The sequence below is a fragment of the Abramis brama genome (genome assembly GCF_963993115.1).
Source record: "Abramis brama genome assembly, chromosome: 16".
NCBI classification, from domain to species: Eukaryota; Metazoa; Chordata; class Actinopteri; order Cypriniformes; family Leuciscidae; genus Abramis; species Abramis brama.
The window spans coordinates 34,458,292-34,477,435 of NC_139978.1; the positions used below are offsets into that span (position 1 = coordinate 34,458,292).

Genomic DNA, 19,144 nt, shown 5'->3' on the forward strand with positions numbered 1-19,144 from the left:
GGTCTGTATCGCTTTTACTGGCACTATGTAACTTCGGGGTTCGGGTAGTTACCCGAGCACAAAAAGAACTACAAAATTCGACTGCTTTACGGCATACGTCACTTCCCCCACCACTTCGTCAAATTTGGACGCGAGAGGCCAACCAGCGTTTGTTTTTCCGGCTTTCATGCGTATGTTTTTGGGGGTGTTTACACCTGGCCACTTCATGCGTTTTCTCAATTCGGATAGCTATCCGATCGTGAAAAGACCAGGTGTAAATGTCCTCCGAAACGCATTCAAGACGGATTTGAAACCGATCGCTCAAAACCACTTCAGGAGGAGGTCTGAGACGCATTCCAGACGAAACTGGACAAGTGTAAAAATGCATCTGGTTGTTGAAACCACATATGTAAATTGTACTCCTCCCAAAAATGCTAAAAAAATAAATAAATACACGCGTTATAGGCTATATGTAATGTGATAGCCAGATATGACGACGCTACTGGAATCACCGCAGATGAGCAGCTGAGTAAGTTATGTATTCATCAAGCCAACGTGCAAACTATCGCAAATCAAAGTGAAAGTAAGTCGCAGACGCTTATCACACAATCATCATCATTAAAAGTAAATAAATGAAATGATCTTACCAGGGCTGTTGCTGCTCTCTCTTATTGCGGTCTCTGATTTTGAAATTTTAGCTGATGATCAATAAAATGCCGCTCGTATCTGTTGCTTTCAGTGACGTGCACTCCAATAAACATGCATATATATCACGGGAATTGAAGATCGGATTTAAATCCGTTTCGCAAAAACACATTTATGTGACCAGGTGTAAATGGAATCGTTTTGATATATCAGATAGCTATCCGATCTGAGAAAACGCATGAAGTGGCCAGGTGTAAACAGCCCCATGGCCAAAGCAGCAACAGACAAAAAAAAAAAGTCAGAAGTAGGCTAACTAGCCTAATGACTGCAGGCTGACGTGAGCTACGCGATCTTTTGGCGCTTGAAAAAAATAAAACCCATGAAATTATATTCATATGACATGCTGAAATATGCCACTGTACCTGGGTTGAAGACATTTCACACGCAACGCAGGCTGTCTGCCCAAGACGTGAGAACTCCTTCTGCAGAGTTTGGGTAACGGCTTGTCAACAAATGCACGTGTTAACCATGTAACCATGACAGATTTTACGACAGTAGTAGAAGACAATACTGTTTCCCAACTGTAGGGGGAGCCCGAGAGCAAAAGTTACTTAGTGTTGCTTTAAAATGGAAATTTACATCAGAATATTCATCAACAATGAACCAATCAGCAGTGAGTTTTAGGCGAAACATCAGCAACAGTGGATCGCAATGGATGAACTGAGTTGTTTATATTTCCATTTTTGCATTCGGCAGATGCTTTTATCCAAAGTGACAAACATTGCATTCAAGGTCTAAAAAATGTTTTCAGTCCATGCATTCCTTGAGAATATATGTTTGTTTGTTTGTTTGTTTTTAACGCCATGCCAGCTTCTGTGAGTATTGTCACGATGAGAAAAATTTATGGAAGAACTATATCAAATTTTTATATCAGAGCATTTAAAGAGGCAGGCGACAAAAGCGTGCTTAAAGGGATATTTCACCGCTGGACAGATGAATGTGTATTTAAATTGGGTCATTTATGTAGTAGAAATGTGAAATTATTTTAGAAGTTGGTGCCTTCTAGACTGAGAAAAGCCAGAAAATGTATTTTTGGCTCATGTGGATGAAAGACAACAACTCCCAGAATGCACTTGCTTCGCTGCCGTAAGAGGACACTCCCAAGCCACGCCTACCGGTTACAGAGGGCAGTGTCGGGAGAAATGATACAGCTAGGCTACTAGTCGACTCGAAACTGAAAAGACGGCGTTTTATCGTGAAATCCCCCTATGGGCGGGTTGAACACATGCGGGACGAGCGCCCCCTACTGGCTGGAGTCTCTCGCCTCTGGACAGAAGAGCCTCTGATGACACTAAATGATGATTTTTGCATCATCTGAGGTTTTTTTTCCAGACACACAATACAGAAATCTCTCGTCTCAGGGGGACATGAGGGAGGGAAGCACGGTCATTAGAAAATACTACCGGGTTTCTACTGATACAAAGCTTAATGCTAATATAGTAGTTATCTTATAGTTATCACTCTTAGTGTGAACGGGCCTTAAAACTATATTTGGTTTAACTTTGTTAAAAAGTGTTAAGTGTATAAAAAGTTTCTCACGGCGTTATAAACAGCACCATCTAATAAAATATGCAGCAGGGATAAAGGATTTTGAAAAAACGAACATGTTGGTGGATCTTCTCCTAGTATTAAAGACTTGTGTGTCATTCTGGAACGGCCTATTCAGCAACTGGTATAAATAATCTGGTCCCATCGATTTAAAGCAATGATAGAAACTTATTCTCCCACTGATTTCATGGAGTTGGTTCATTGTTTATAGATCCCACTTGTTTGCCATTTGTTATCAATACAGGAATCTATTATGTATTCGATCCATATTAGATCCATATTTGGGGGTACTGTGCAATTTTGAATGTCTTCCCTGTGAATCAAACCCATAACATACTAGTGTTTGAGCTACAGGAATTGTTTCCTACTTATTCTCTGTGTAATAATAATAAAGTTGAATCTAATCTAATCATAATCATCATGATATTTGTAAATAAAGCCTGTTTAATTGAGTCAGATCGCTGGAGTTGCTGTGACCTCAGTCTCTCGCAGGCGTCTGCGCAGGCTGTCGGTGGAGTCCTCTTTAGTCTGCAGGCGCTCCAGGTCTCGCTCCAGACGCTCTTTAGCATGACGAACGTTCTGCAGGAGATCCGTGGCTTCTGTGCTCGCCTTCACGGCCTGGAAGAAAAGGGAAGCTTCTAGGTCAAAAATGTGTACAGAAAAAGACTAAAAATGCCACAGTAAAAACATTTTGGACTGAATATTAATCCGAAAACAGGAAAAAAATGTTTGACTGTAAATTATTTTACCATATACGAGAGCATTTAATGTTTAAGTTTGGCCTTGCATGTAATTTTACTGTAAAATATTGTCAATTGTATTGTTTTTGGAAGAACAAACCATATCATTTCAAATGAAAAACAGTAAAAGGGCAGTTTCTTTTTATTTCATTATGGTGTTTCATGTTACATTTTCTGTAATGTAGTTCATGTTTATTGCATGTATTGTTTATTGAAGCTGCTCTGATGGTGTTTTGTGTGTGATTACTGATGTCTATATACAAGTATTGGCCATGCTTTATGGACAGTATTATTCATCATGTGGCTTGCTGTTTTACCACCTGTATTATTATGGTGGTTATCACATTTTAATGTAATAAATCGATTTTGGTATTTCAAGTAGCTTGGTATTTTAACATTATATCACTTAATTAAATATACAGTTAAAGTTGTAAAATAAACACCAATATGCCATTCTGTAATACCGGGAACATTGTCACTGTGTTTTTATGGTGGATTTCTGGTAACTGCGGTAAATGACACTGTTACGCTATAAATATCAATCATAGATATCATAGATCATCTATCCATGAAAAGTCAAGTAACATTTCTATAGTGCTTTATACAATACAGACTGTTTCAAAGCAGCTTCACATGAATAAACTGGAAAATAACGTCCAATAAAATTCATCAACTATGCAATAAATTCAATTTCAGCTGTAAAGCAGCTCTTCAGAAAGTAATAGCATCATTATTCTGCTCAATTTAGTTAACTGTGTCACTGTTCACTGTCAGTGAGTTCAATTCAGTTAACAATGTAATTATTCAGCTCAAGTCAGTTCAATGTTGATTCAGTTCAGTTCAATAACAGTGTTGAAGTTGCGAAGTCAGTGTCATTATCAAGCTCAATTCAGTTCAAATTTTGTTCTCATGCTATAGTGTCAATGCAGTAAATATTACCGAATATTAATTTAAAACCAGCATAACAAATGTTTCAGATCTTCAAGCAGGGCTGAATTGGAAATAAATGTACACGGTACCTTGGCAAGCTTCTCCTGGAGTTCTTCGGTCTTCACTTGTTGCTCTGCATTGGTCTGAGACATTTACAAATAAAGAAGCTTAAATACAAAAACAGCTGCATTAGCAATTTGATGAAAAACAGCATGAATTTCTGGGCCAGACTGGTTCATTCTGGTTCATGCTATATTGTTGGTTACGCTAGCACTAAATATGTTGCTCTTCTCAACAGTTTGTCTGCAAAAGGTAAATGGAAATAATGAGTTGTTATTGGTGATGTGGGACTGGATGTACCTTCTGTAATTTGGTCAGAAGCTCCTCCATCTCAGCTTTGCCTTGTTCTTTAGCCTAAAAAAAACAGAAAAATACAGACTGATCAAACCTCGTCTAGCGTGCATCAGCTGGACAGTTCTTGTTTTGAAGTTGAACGAACCTTCTGAATCTTCTGCTGGTATTCCACAGCCTTCCTCTTGAGCTCCTCGCTGGTCTGACGGGACTCTTTCAGCTCAGATTCGTACAGGTCACTGCGACGGCGAGCGGCGGACAGGTTCTCTTCCAGCTGACGAATAGACACTCGCATTTCCTCCAGCTGAGCGTGGTACTCCTGCAGGGTCATTAATTGTTAAAATAGCACTTTAGTTTCTCTGTGTCCATGTCTATCAGAAAGAACAGAAACAATGTGTCTATATTTAGTTCATACACTCTTAAAAAATAAAGGAGATTTTCTCTGCAATGCCATAGAAGAACCATTTTTTGGTTCCCCAAAGAAACTTTCAGGCATCACTTTTTAAAATAACCATTTTTTATTAAGTAAAGAACATTTTAATAATCTAATGAACCTTTTTCCACTGTAAAAAACCTCATTGGACACTCAAACTGAGCAAAGATATGCAATTTGGTGCCAATGCTGATATTTTTATGGCCAATAAGATGAAATTCTGATGCTTGAAATGTAGATCTGTGAGATCTTTATAACAGCACAGCAGATACTTAGATAAAATGCGTATGAATAACAGTCGTCACTATATATCTGCCAATGTAAAGTCTTAGTAACATGATATAAATGCTTAGTTTTATGATCAAAGCTGTAGTTTTAAAAAGTATAATGCAATGCAGTGCAATGCTGATTGATAGATGAACAAATAAACCTTCCTCAAAAGCGCCTGGCTCATATCTGATACTCATATTTTAAAATGAATCTTGTAAAAAATTATGTATGGATAGTCAAGTAAACCTGAGTTGCTTCAGTCTAGTAAGTGTTCATCTTGAAATATTACTGACAGTGATAATATAAAAGTTATTCTTATGGTTACATCAGTGCAGATTTCACATCAAAAAACCTTTTACTTGCTAAAAAAAAGTATAAACAATCAATCAGAAGACAGAAGGCAATGTAGTAGATTGTGTGCAACAGGTTTTAAGCAACGTTTTGACTAAACTAATAGTTTAGAGGCCTTAGATGTTTCGTATCAAATATTATACTGTAGGCTTTATAGAGTGGATTTAATATGTTTAGTGATAGTTTAATATCCTTGAGCTTTAACAGACACGACATCACCCATATGGGAGAGGAGTATTACAAAAAGTATAAAGGATTCCAGTGAAGTAACAGTTTTGTGCAAAATGGCAGAATCAAATAAAACAGGCGAATTAGAAGACCTTGTGAGAACATGAGAGGAGAGAGAAGATGAAATCAGTCTGAGTAACCGACCATGTGATACAGAGAGAGACCAGCACATGAAAAGCAGAGCGGAGAAGTGGATAAATAAGTGTGCTGAGTGGGTGAAAGGGCAGAGAGTGGGCGAATGCAGTGAGTGTGCCAGTCCGAGTCCGATCGGCTCTGGTCTTTTCATCAGCCATTAGCTACAGGTCACAAATCGCATGCGTTACGAAGCCATAATCGTCTAACGAGATGTCTTACGGCATTTTATGATAAATGGAAGCCTTGAGCTAACTAGAGGGGAAAAGGAAATCCGGCACGACAAGCATAGAAGATACAATCAGTAACTGCCTCTGTTTATTAACATTGTAGTAAAGGATGATAAACCGTGGGGAAAGGTTGTGCTGTGCGTGTAAACCTCACTCCCCTGGCCTCAAGAGGCGCTCTGGCGGTAGAGGCTGCGGTCTTTAGCGTCCTTACAATGCAGTGTACAGTGACCACCCCCCCCCCCCCCCCCCAAAAAAAAAAAAATAATTTTTTTGTTACAAGTGTTCATTTTGTTTACAAAAACTATTATGAAAAATGCACGTTGACGACCTTTTTTCCCCTAAGTCTAAGACAAGACGATGAGAGACGACACCCACGTCATTAAACGATAACTGTGACTATATCAACACATGCAATATCGTTGACAAAAAAGACTAGACTGAAATGTGTTTAAAAAAAATTCAAACTTGACCAAAACCACTTATTTTTGTCGAATAAAGGAGACAATACGTTACAGACTGTTTTTACGAGCGCTCATGCTTACATTTGCCAGATTTCAATCATTTAAACCCCATTCAGAGCTTGTCTATGGCAAGCCGTTTTAGCTTAAATTGTACCCAGCGTTACTCGTCGTAATTGCATTTTTACTAGTAAGAATTCAATTAGAGAGCTCTACAATTCAATTCTTACTAGTAACAATTCCAATTAGAGAGCTCTACAAATGAATTTTACTAGTCATATGTCTCCATTGATTTCCATTCATTTTTAATTACGGAGCTCTACAATTGAATTGTTACTAGTAAGAATTCCAATTAGAGAGCTCTACAATTCAGTTATTACTAGTAACAATTACAATTAGAGAGTTCCCGGTCTTTTCAATAGTATCTGGCAACCATGCACGCGCGCTTTCTACACTGCTGAAGAAGCGCGGATGATCTGTAAACACAGACAAGTGAGCTGGAGTTCTTCATTTGAGATTTTCTAATAAGTAATATGTGGATGCGCAATGCAAGAGCTTTTATGTAAACAGATCGCGTGCTTTATTCATCCAATCAGTGACACTGACACTGCAAAATATGCAAATAAGAATGTTAAACCAGGGTTTAGGAAAGTACAGTGAGATGACAGTTTATGAATACCCTGGATTAATTGCTAGCCTGGGTAAATTATGGTAAATGTGAGAACCCAGGATTGCATTTACCCTGGGTTAAGATAAGAATGACCCAGGGTTAACCATTTCAAGTGAAAAGCCCTTGAGACCAACTATTAACTTTGCTGTTGTCTCTCATATTACAATGCATTTAACAAAAGCAATAAGGCACTTGAGGCTGTGCTATATTGTGAACGTGGAGAGGGAAAACAGCCAAGTACAAAAGAACAGATATAAAAGAGCATGTTTGTGATTTTTGTTTTATATTATCATAATGAAGATTATAATTATTCAACAGAAACGACAGAAAAGAGGTGCTTGACATTTTGTGAAATTGCCTTCCAAATGAAATTCATAATATGAAAAAAATCAGCTCAGAGTGAGTCAACACAATCTCCTTCTGACAGTCCTCTATATATGCTAATGTGACTGCTTAATTATCAATAGTGAGCTAATTGCACAAATAATGTCAATTGTGACTATACCATTTTGCGGTGTGGGCTGGAATCAAAACATCTGCATTAGTTTCAAACACTAAAATAGATCCTGAACGCAACATTCATCCATCACAAAGAAAAATCACAAATGAGATCTCTTGAATATCTCAATTGTCCAATCAGATTAAACGGAAAGCCAATTGAAGCTTTTGATTAAATCGCATGCTTTTCTAATTTTTCTTTGGAAATGTTTGTATTTTCAGCAATTCAGATATACAACACTTTAGATATCAGTAATCAGGCATTGATAAAACATAATGATCAAACACCACATAATCTCATGCATCTCCACAAGAGTTTAACAACAGATCTTGACAATGTCTTAAAATTTGGCTCATTAACGTCTATTTATTTTCAAGAGAAATATCACAGACAAAGTTTATACCTTGAAGAAAAATACAATAGAATATAAGAGTTTAGTTTAAGATGAACTAGAATTGAAATAGTTCAACTGAACAATTACTTTAGTTCATGACTCCACGAAAAAGAATGCAGTAAATAAACATGTTAGGCTTTTAAGACTGTATTATTCAAAGCAACTTTCAAATGAGTAAGTCCACTAAAAGCACAAATAAATCTGTCAGCCACTAAAACTTCCATCTGAACTGGAAATCTCCCTCTAAAAGCAGCTCTCTGAAATTACAGCTTAATGGGCCGATTCCCTCTGAGCTTAACAAACCAGTAAGGAACTTCATATATTCAAAACTTTCTGTGCCACTTTATTTTATTTATTTTATTTATTTTTTTAAGCACGAGAGAGCCCAAAAGCTAGTCATTTTCCCCCATAGGTGTTTAAAAACACTCTTCAATAAAAAAACTTAACCAAAACCTGTTCTAAGATGAATCACAACATTCCAAACTTTGATTAAAAGCTAAGATTTTTAATTCTTTAAATTATCAAAATCTTTCATTTTGATTAAAGTCTGGAAAAGGACGATGGTATAACGCTGATGAGGAACTACTACTATTCCATAAAGTTTTGCCAATGTCATAATCATGTCGGATTTTTAAGTGAATCTTTCAGCAAGTTATATTGTTACACAAATTAAGTGCGTCAAGTGACCGTCTTTAAGAGAGAGTCATTCAAATCATTCTCTCAACTGATTCATTTAAACATACAGATTCATTAAAGAATGACTTAAGTGACTGTTTTTAAGAGGGAGTCCTTTGAATCATTCACTCAACTGATTTGTTCAAACGTACCGATTCATTAAGGAATGACAAGTGACTTTTTAAGAGAGAGTATTCGAATCATTCTCTCAACTGATTCATTTAAACATACAGATTTATTAAAGAACAACACAAGTGACTGTTTTTAAAAGGGAGACCTTTGAATCATTCACTCAACTTATTTGTTCAAACTAACCGATTCATAAAGGAAGGACACAAGTGACTGATTTAAGAGAGATTCATTAGAATCATTCACTCAACTGATTCGTTCAAACATACAGATTCATTCCGCAAAGAAACACATTGCTCAGAGAAAAAGCGGTTGTTCCTGCTTTGACTTTATTTGGGAATATTTTTGTTGCCGGAGCAAAAAATAGACAACTGTAAATATTATGTCTAAAACGTATGCTATTTAACATTAACTTATTGAACTATTTAAAAGTTTTTACATTGCATATGTTACAACAATTTAAGTCTTTACAGACTGAGTTACACATTAATAATGAATTAATAACTGAAAACAGGACATTTAGACTAAGTGGCGGAGTTTGAAAGCATCAAACTAGTAGCAAAATCCTGCAGAACCAAACTAACAGTTTGATCAAATCTGTAGGATAAAACGAAAAGTGAACACTTAATTTAAAGTCTGATTGCTGCTAATTCGAGACCTTTGCCAGCATGTCACGACAGCATTTCCACTGCATCTGCAACATCCTTCACTGCTAGGTACCATTTTTGTCTCCATGGCAACCGCAGTGCGATGGAGTCTGGCTCTGGGGGAGACGTGCAAGAAGCGGCAGAAAGCAGGCTATTTTTCTATCATGCTCTTACCTTCACATTTCATTCTTCCGTCTTGCGTTCTCCATCACTTTACTCATGGCTTTAAGTGGCCATCGCTATTTCAGAGAGTGTTTCAGAAGCGGAGATGGACAAAGTTCATTTGTATATCAGCAGGGCTCTTTCTAGCAGATGCTCTATAATAATAAATAATCTGAGAAATCTGTGAAAAGCTCACTTAGACCCCCCAGTGTTAAACAAAGACACAAAATGCACCGATATATAGACACAAATGAATGAACCACGATGCACTCACAGAAACTTTCCTGAAATCTCTGGTTATGTCATTCAGACTTACAGAAACCACTGCATACAGACACACAACGAATCCAGTCCTTTTTCCAGATCTTAAATCAAACACCTAAACCCTCTATATAATACTACTAATCTCATATTTCTCCATGCATCCAGTACAGCAGCATGCTTGTGAATCTGAAGCTTTACATTTCATTTAGAAATGTCAATTTAATAGTATTTTTTTATTTATTTAAAAACTAAAAACTAAAAAAAACTAATTTTGCTTGTAATGTGTGTTTGTGCTATGATTCTGTACAATACATGACATTTACAGTGATTGCCTTGTTAATGCAATAAAATATTTAAGTCTAAAATTCTGCAAAAACAAGTCGATTACATTTTAGTTCAATGAGTTCCCAGTATTTAATGTTAGATAATGCATTAACTAAAATGTTAATTGGTAGTTAATGTTAGCTCAGGACCATTAATTATTATTAATAAATACACCTTTTGATTTTTATTATTAAATGTTGAAATTAACATTAAGATTAATACATGCTTTAGATGTAGGGCTGGGTATTAAATTTCGATTCACAAGCTTGATTGAATTTGATACAATTCTGATTCAATTCGATTCGGAAAAACATCTCTCAACTAATGCTGTAAACTATACAGGAAGTCAGTTAGGCTACATTAATATAATATAGAAAGTTAAAATTGGTTTAAATTAGTGCTGTCAAGTCGATTAATCCCAAATAACAGTTTTTGTTTATATAACGTGTGTATATATTATTATATATATATTATACATATATATATAGAGAGAGAGAGAGTATAGAGAGAGAGAGAGAGAGAGAGAGAGAGAGAGCGAGTATATATTTACACACATTATATGCACACACACACACACACACATATATATATATATATATCTAATATGTATAAGTATAATAATATATATAGGCCTACACACATTATATAAACAAAAACTTTTATGTTAGATGTGATTAATCGCGATTAATCAATGTGACAGCACTAGTTTGAATTAAAAAAACTTAAATTGCACACAAGGACGTTTTCATAATAAGAAAGTTATAATACTAACTTTATAATTATATAATTATGTTTCTACTCCAATACGTTTTTTGGTGGCTCTCCAATATACATTAAATTAAAGAACAGTAAGAAATTATAATGAATATGTAATGTGGTGCATATATTTAGCAAAATGCTCCTCTCTAGAATACATTTTTCTAGCTGACTAACGAGTTTACAATCGCTGAATGGCTTTTCTGAGGTAAATGTGACGTTATGTGACATACAGTTTACAAGCTTTCCACAGTTGAAACACTGATTTGAGCGATTACATGAGACATGATACGGATTTGGGTAAGTGGTACTGTATCTTTTAGCACACCTTCTGATGTTCATTCATGTTTATTTCATGCTATAACTAGTGGTAAAGTATATTATATATATTTATACCAGTATGATATTACGCTGTACCCACATTGGACCAGCGGTTTGAAAAATTAATGGAGGGATGATTCAGCTGAGGGCACCACTCTCACAGTGCATTATGGGTATTCTCTAGCCGTCGAGTGTACACCGGTTGTACACTCATTTTCGCGGTGCATTGTGGGATTAAATGAGTGTACTCGATAATGTGCACTATGGTTTCAGACACCACTACAAATGGCTGTTCCCTCAAATAATGCCCTATTTAAGTACCCTGGTAATCCAGAGTTCTCGCGAGAGCACAAGTTGAATTTGCTCAGCGAGTTTACTCTGGCGTCGAGTAATGATGCTCATTAAATATGCCCTTGTATCCGAGCTACACCAATCACATCGGGTTATCTGATATAGGCGGGCCAGAGGCGAGCTAAACAGAAGACGACAGCGCTGTGTCGTCAAAGTCATTAGTAAACATTGCAAGATGGCTATGGATGAACACCAATTGATTGAAACGGCTTTGGCCGCTACAATGAACGAGTTAGACTTGGCTTTTTATCTAAAAGAGGAACAGAAGACGCCGCTCGAATCGTTCCTTTGCAAGAAGGCCGTTTTTGCTGTTTTGCCGACCGGATACAGCAAGAGTCTAATCTACCAGTTAGCTCTGCTGGTAGCTAAGCGTATGGGGCTTGTTGTGATTGGTCGTAGTGTTATCCAATTGCGTGCAGTGAGATTTTCAAACGCATGCTTGGTGCCGCCCCTCGAGCTGGCCGATTTTCATTAGTCGATGCCAGACCATTAATCTTTCCGATTTATGCCTGGATTTCCAGGCTACTATTTAAGGGTATAGAGGGTGTGGTGGATTTTTAATAGATAAAATAGTAAACTGTATATCAAACTAACCATGTCTCTAACATCTAACCTTACTTCCTTTTTCAGGCCTAACATAACACTTTGAAACACAATGTACTAAAATGTTCTGTCCTGTGTTTTTGAATGTTGTATGTTGTGTTGCCATACCCCTTTGACTTTGGTTGTGTGAGTGTAAAAATAACAAATTTGGGAAATGAAACTAGACAGGTGACTAAGTTTGAACCTTGTGATTAACAATGAAGTAATCATTAAAACAAAGTTTGCTTTACCTAGTAACAGAAGGGTTTGCATATGAAGAACCAATCAAATTCATATAATTTTGCCATACCTCCCTATTCTATAAAAACTGTTGTATTCGAGTTAGCTGGTGGGAGTCTCAATGGAATTTGTGGAAGCCTTGCTTTCTTGGGAGAGATTCCCTGAGAACTGCTCGGGAAGATCTCCTGGCCATGATTAAAGCATTTGAAGGACATTTGCTGAGGTCTGTTTGTCAATTATTCCTGCGCAGGAAGAAAGCTAGTTAGTTAAGTAGACTATTTATTAAGCGTCGATTGGAGACGTTAGGGAATGTCGATTGGAGACAACTCAGATAGTTAGGTTTAGGGAAAAATCTACGACAAGGGCGATTCCGGACACAGCCGATATACATTGTCAAAAGCGCTGAAATGAAAAAGCGCATCGAATCCGAACCTGTTCTTTGATTTCCTGCAGTTTGTTGCTCTGTTCCCGTATATCGTGCAGCAGCTGCAGGGCTTTATCATCCTCCTGCGACACCTCCATGCGGGCCTGCTCCAAACTGCGCTTCAAACTCTGAAATGCACACACAAACACAAATTGAATTAGTGCAATTCAGATCACGGCACATTTCCACATCTGGACAGTATACCCACACTGCACTCTGTGATGTAGGTGGCCAGGTCTTGTTCTAAAATGGTCCTCTGGGTTTCTGAAGCCTTGAGCTCCACGTCTTTCTGCTGCAAAACTGACTCCAGGTCCGACATCTTGCGCTGCACTTTTGAAATCTCCTGTTCCATCTTCCAAAACAACAAGGACAATATGCACACGCCTGAGGGATTGAATCATCCATAAAATAATATAAGACTTCACTGTGTAGTGCAGCAGACGTACCTTTATATATGATTGTCTACGCTTCCTCTAGCAGTCTGAAGGCTTCGGCTCTAAAGGTCTTGTTCTCGGTGAGCTTGTAAGGCTGAAAGACGAGGTCTGAATAAACTTGCCCTTTCTAGAAGAAATAAAAAAGGGAGATGTTGAGAAAAGCAACAAGAAACCACATTTAGACTTTAATTATACCTAAACAAATTGCTGAAACTTCTGCTTGTATAGTAAACTAAACTAAAAAAAAAACTGTTGTTATGATTGTCCACAAAGCCAGCGAAACAATTAAATGCACCGTTTCAGCTCTAATTAAGCCAAGAGATATGTAAATTGATTCAACTCTTTGGCGCAAATCTCAGAAGCTTCAACAATATGAGTACAAACAATAAATAATTAAACACTGCAATTATTATATTGCACATTATTCGATTCCAAAAACAAATGAGAGTAAGAGATGCCAGGACACATTTCATTTCCATTTATTTGATCATCAAACTAGATTTTTACACAAGCTGCACAATTTGAGGAATCATTAATATACATTACTGTTTAAAAGTTTGGGGTCAGTAAGATTTTTTTTTTTTTTTTTTAAAGAAACATATTTTATTCAGCATTACATTAAAATGCTGTTCTTCTGAACTTTCTATTCATCAAAGAATCCTGAAACAATGTATCACAGTTTCCACTATTAAGCAGCACAACTGTTTTCAACACTGATAATAATGAGAAATGTTTCTTGTGCATCAAATCATCATATTAGAATGATTTCTGAAGGATCATGTGACACTGAAGACTGGAGTAATGATGCTGAAAATTCAGCTTTCATCACAGGAATAAATTACACTTTAAAATGAATCACATAGAAAACAGTTATTTGAAATTGTAATAATATTTCACAATATTACTGTTTTTACTGTATTTGTGATATAAAAAAAATGCAGCCTTGGTGAGCAGAAGAGATTCTTTCAAAATTATATATTTTTAAATCTTACTGACCCCAAACTTTTCAACATTTACATTACATGTAGTCATTTAGCAGAAGCTTTTGTCCAAAGCGACTTACAATTTAGGACTAAATTAAGTGAGTCATCGTGAAGAGGCAAAAACAACGCAAGAAGTGCTCAGGTCAGGCATTGTTCAGAGTAGCATAAGCCCGATAAGGGAGGATTAGAGGAAAAGGAAAGAATTTTTTTATTTATTTTTTTTACATGTAGAACAAGCGGCACTGAGAAGAGTTCATGAACAGCAGACATACAACTAAACCAAAATAATAATAATCATCTTGCACTGATCATCTTGAACTTTTCATCCGATCAAATGCTCTCTGGTTTCTAGAACGAGAACATATACCGAAATCCTTCCTACCATTTTGCTTTCCGAATCCCACAAAACTGTAAGTATTGTGTGCTGTACGTGTATATGAGCTCAGCACAGAGCGTATAGTGCGGTCTATTTTTAACAAGCCCAATCATATTAGATATGCACAGACTGTTTCTAACTGCCACTCTCCACTTGGCATCCTTGGAGATGGAGAGAAAAAATGAACGACAGAAGAAAAGAGCTCCTAATAAAAGCACAAACATCTCTACTCCTCCATATCATTCCCTCTCTCTCTCTCTCTCTCTCTCTCTCTCTCTCTCTCTCTCTCTCTCTCTCTCTCTCTCTCGCTTTCCTTTCAGTAGCATGAAGCTTTACAATTCAGCGTTAGGAGGCTTATAGATTACAAAACACACACACACAAAACTCAAAAGATGCTTATGGAATCGTTTTCCAAACCCAAAGCAGCCGTATGAACTCATGTTCACATTCGCAGAAACGTGCAGCCTGAAGGATCAGACACACACACACACACACACACCAAACATGTAAAACCTGCTGAAAGTCCCGTGACTCGCTTTCAAACGTGCGCTACAGACTCAAACCCGTGACTACAGGTGTTATAAATACACACACTGCACATCCAATGAGTGTATCACATCCTCGCATGAACACAGATGTTATGTATGAGATTAAACTATATGCACCATCAGTTTTTACTGAAGTCTAAAGGCCTCAAAAATGCCACTGCATCAGATCAAGTGTATCTGTGTGTCTCAAAGGTCTTTTCTCTTCACTTTTCTGTCAGTCAGCTGGTGTTTTAGGGGGTTTTAGTGGATGTGTGTTTGAGGTGTCTAGCAGAGGAACCACACTAACCATGAGAAGCACATTATTAACTATGAATATGATTCACTAAATTAAACTACATTCAAAAAAGAACTCTGATGATGATGATTTCAACTACGAATATGAATTCTGTCTGATTTTCATTTGAAGTGTTGAAGTGAACTAATCTGTGATCAAAGATTATCACCCTGGATGACAAAACCAGTCTCGAGTCGCACGGGTATATTTGTGGCAATAGCCAACAATACATTGTATGGGTCAAAATTATCTATTTTTCTTTTATGCCAAAAATCATTAGGATATTAAGTAAAGATCATGTTCCATGAAGATATTTTGTAAATTTCCTTCCGTAAATATATAAAACATTTATTTTTGTGAGTGAATGCGGCACAATCGCGAACACAAATGGACAACTTTAAAGGAGATTTTCTCAATGTTTCGATTTTTTTGCATCCTCAGATTCCAGATGTTCAAAAAGTCGTATCTCGACCAAATATTGTCCTATTCTAACAAATCATACATCAATGGAAAGCTTATTTATTCAGCTTTCATATGGTCGATATATCTCAATTTAAAAAAAATAATTTACCCATGTGACTGGTTTTGTGGTCCAGGGTCACATATGGTGAGAGGTGAACATGTAATACAGTATTTCATGATTTTTTCCCTCAAAATTAACACAATCTGCAACCACCATAGGTTACATAACCAGAACATGCAAATGGTCAGGCAAAAATATGATTACACTTCTGAAGCCAGCTGGATGCATAATTTAATATGTAGAAAATCAACACAGTGTTTCAAGAGGAGACATGTTTTAATTATTCTGATCTCTCGGCTAATACTGATCTCTTGGGGAGGGAGAATAAGAGAAATTCAGCCGTAAAGAAACAAGAAACTAAACAAGAAACTCTGACCGAAGGGGGTGAAAATCACAACAGTTCTCAAAGCAGAATGTTTTTCAAAGTTCTGACACACTGACATGCTGAAGGCAAGAATGAATATTAAATCATTGTTCATGGAACATCAACGTGAACACGAGCTCATCTGATTGACAGAGGAGGTCAGTCATCATACTGATATGTTCAATATCTGTACAACAGGTCTAACACTTGACTGTCATTCTTTTATATGGCTAGAACTAATTAAATAAATAAAATCACCAAATTAAAATAAATAAAATAAAATAAAAGTGCTGAGTACTGTCAAATCGATTAATCATGATTAATCACATCTAACACAAAAGTTTGTATTTATATAATATGTGTGTGTGTGTGTGTGTGTGTGTGTGTATGTGTGTGTGTGCATAAATATAATCGCTATTAATCGATTTGACAGCACTATGAACACATAAAAATAAAAAAATTCTATAAAATAAAATAAATAAAATAATTAATTAATTGTGATTAATCTATTTGACAGAACAATTTGACCCTAACCCAATAATGAACACATTAAAATAAAGAAATTCTATTAAAATAAAATAAATTAATTGTGATTAATCGATTTGACAGCACTATAATGAACACATTAAAATAAATAAATTCTATAAAAAAAAAATGTGATTAATTGATTTGACAGCACTATAATGAACACATTAAAATAAATAAATTTTATAAAAATAAAGAAAATAATAATAAATTGAACAAATTTAAATAAAATAATAAATTCAATAAAATTAACAAAATAAATAAATAAATAAAATTAACAAATTATCCGTATATAATAATGATATAATAATGTAATAATCATATAATAATGAACAAATTTAATAAATAAAGTAATAAATAAATAAATATAAATAAATAAACAAACAGTTTTGAATGATCACTTAAATTTTGCCCGGACGCACTTGTGGACGGACAGACAGACAGATAAATAGATGCACAAACATGCACATGCATCAGGTGTCACTGAGTTCATTTACACCAATAAAGTGAAGAGATTTCTGTTTGTAAAGATAACAGTCTGTTTCTGCTCGACTCAATGGATGCCGTCTGAGCTGCAGTCACGACCACACTGATCAACACATGTGCGTGAGTGTTCACTTTAATCACATTATTATTTCTCAAAAATAATAATCAGTTATCTCTCTCTGTATGTGTGTGTGTGTGGGATCGTGTTTGGGAGCGGATGAAAAGCTCTCGAGGATTACTGAGCGTGAGCATCACGACACACCGCAGACTGCAGCATGAAATCATCTCACTGTCAAACTTACACACACTTTCAGACAGCCCTGCTTTAATGTTAATGTTAATCACTGCATATCATTAATGCCATTCAAATACTGTATTGATAATTGCAGAATCATGCAATACTGATCTCTGCATACTGAGCCTGTATTACATATTGTGTAGATGTTGTCTAACAGAGAAAAATCCAAATTATGACAATTTAAAGTTTATCAGGAGTGTTAGGATTATGAGAGCAATTCAGACCTGAACTGACTAAATATACTAATATTAGTAGGTTGTTTAACAAGGTCCCAAAGTCCCAAATGTTCATCTATTTGCTTCGGCGTGTGTTCTGAATCTGAGCCAATCCAGTGTGAGATTCAGACAGTTTAAGTGGCTTAATAACAGCTTGAGCGACAGAAAGACACGATTCCCCCTGAAATCTCCAACAGCCGGATTAAAGGACTTCGCGTCAGCAGCAACAGAATGAGGCGAACACAGGAAGTGATGCGTTATGGGCGTGTCCGAGCTCATCTTTTCTGGTAACTTTTTTTGTTGGCATTCCCAATTCAACAGAAAGTGTCAAAAATGCAACCAAACAACATTGTCTAATTCTTTCCGATGAGCTTGATTATAAACAGAAAAACATTTAGTTGAGTCTTCAGTAGCGGTGCATAGAGGGAGGAGGGAGGAAGAGAGAGAGGGGAGAGAGAGAGGGAGAGAGGGAGAGAGAGAGAGACAGAGAGAGAGAAAGGGAGAGAGGCAGAGAAAGAGAGGGAGAGGGAGGGAGAGAGACAGAGAAAGAGAGAGAGAGAGAGAGAGAGAGGGAGAGAGAGAGGGAGAGAGAGAGAGAGAGAGGGATAGAGAGAGAGAGAGAAAGAGAGAGAGAGAGAGGGAGACAGAGAGGGAGAGAGAGAGGGAGACAGAGAGAGGGAGAGAGAGAGAGAGGGATGGAGAGAGAGAAAGAGAGAGAGAGGGAGGGAGAGAGGGAGAGAGAGAGAGAGGGATAGAGAGAGAGAGAGAGAGAGAGGGATAGAGAGAGAGAGAGAGAGAGAGAGGGATAGAGAGAGAGAGAGAGAGGGAGGGAGAGAGGGATAGAGAGAGAGAGGAGAGGGATAGAGAGAGAGAGGAGAGGGGAGAGAGAGAGAGGGAGAGAGATGGAAGAAAGTGAAGGGATATGCTGTTTCCATAGAAATAAGTCCATTCTGTCACCTTCTTGCTACTCTTTTGCTCATACATTTCTATTTCACAACACCCACATACTGTATCTGAACACAGCACACACCAGTTACCTGAACTACACCGCCAGGAATCAATACATACTTGATTTTGCTGAAGAAAATTCAGTGAGTGGTGCAAAACTTGCTGTCACGATGCCAGTGTGACATTGCTATGCGGACGCCAGGGTCAAAAGACTCGGGGATTTCTCTCCTTTGGGATTTTTCCACCTGTTTCAAGTTCCAGCAGGGGAATATAATGCATCTGAAAGTACCAGCACACCTTGATTTGAGGAATCATTCATGTCTGGAGAACAAACACTGCTCTTATACACTCAACTTAATACTTAGTGTTAGTAGTTT

General features: G+C 36.8%; 1 protein-coding gene across 8 annotated transcripts in view; it reads right to left on the reverse strand.

Annotated features, from left to right (window-relative positions):
• Positions 1 to 19,144, reverse strand: part of citb (citron rho-interacting serine/threonine kinase b) — a 58,670-nt gene that overhangs the window by 38,560 nt on the left and 966 nt on the right. For 7 of the 8 annotated variants that reach the window (XM_084086644.1, XM_084086649.1, XM_084086648.1 and 4 more), the window contains 7 exons: positions 13,240 to 13,354; positions 13,002 to 13,145; positions 12,802 to 12,921; positions 4,402 to 4,572; positions 4,263 to 4,316; positions 3,992 to 4,045; positions 2,710 to 2,850 (listed from right to left, as the gene is read on the reverse strand). In XM_084086644.1, the coding sequence (XP_083942770.1) occupies positions 2,710 to 2,850; positions 3,992 to 4,045; positions 4,263 to 4,316; positions 4,402 to 4,572; positions 12,802 to 12,921; positions 13,002 to 13,145 (684 nt within the window). In that variant the 5' untranslated portion in view covers positions 13,240 to 13,354. The remainder of the gene's footprint in view (positions 1 to 2,709; positions 2,851 to 3,991; positions 4,046 to 4,262; positions 4,317 to 4,401; positions 4,573 to 12,801; positions 12,922 to 13,001; positions 13,146 to 13,239; positions 13,355 to 19,144) is intronic. The other variant, XM_084086650.1, reaches the window with a different exon arrangement.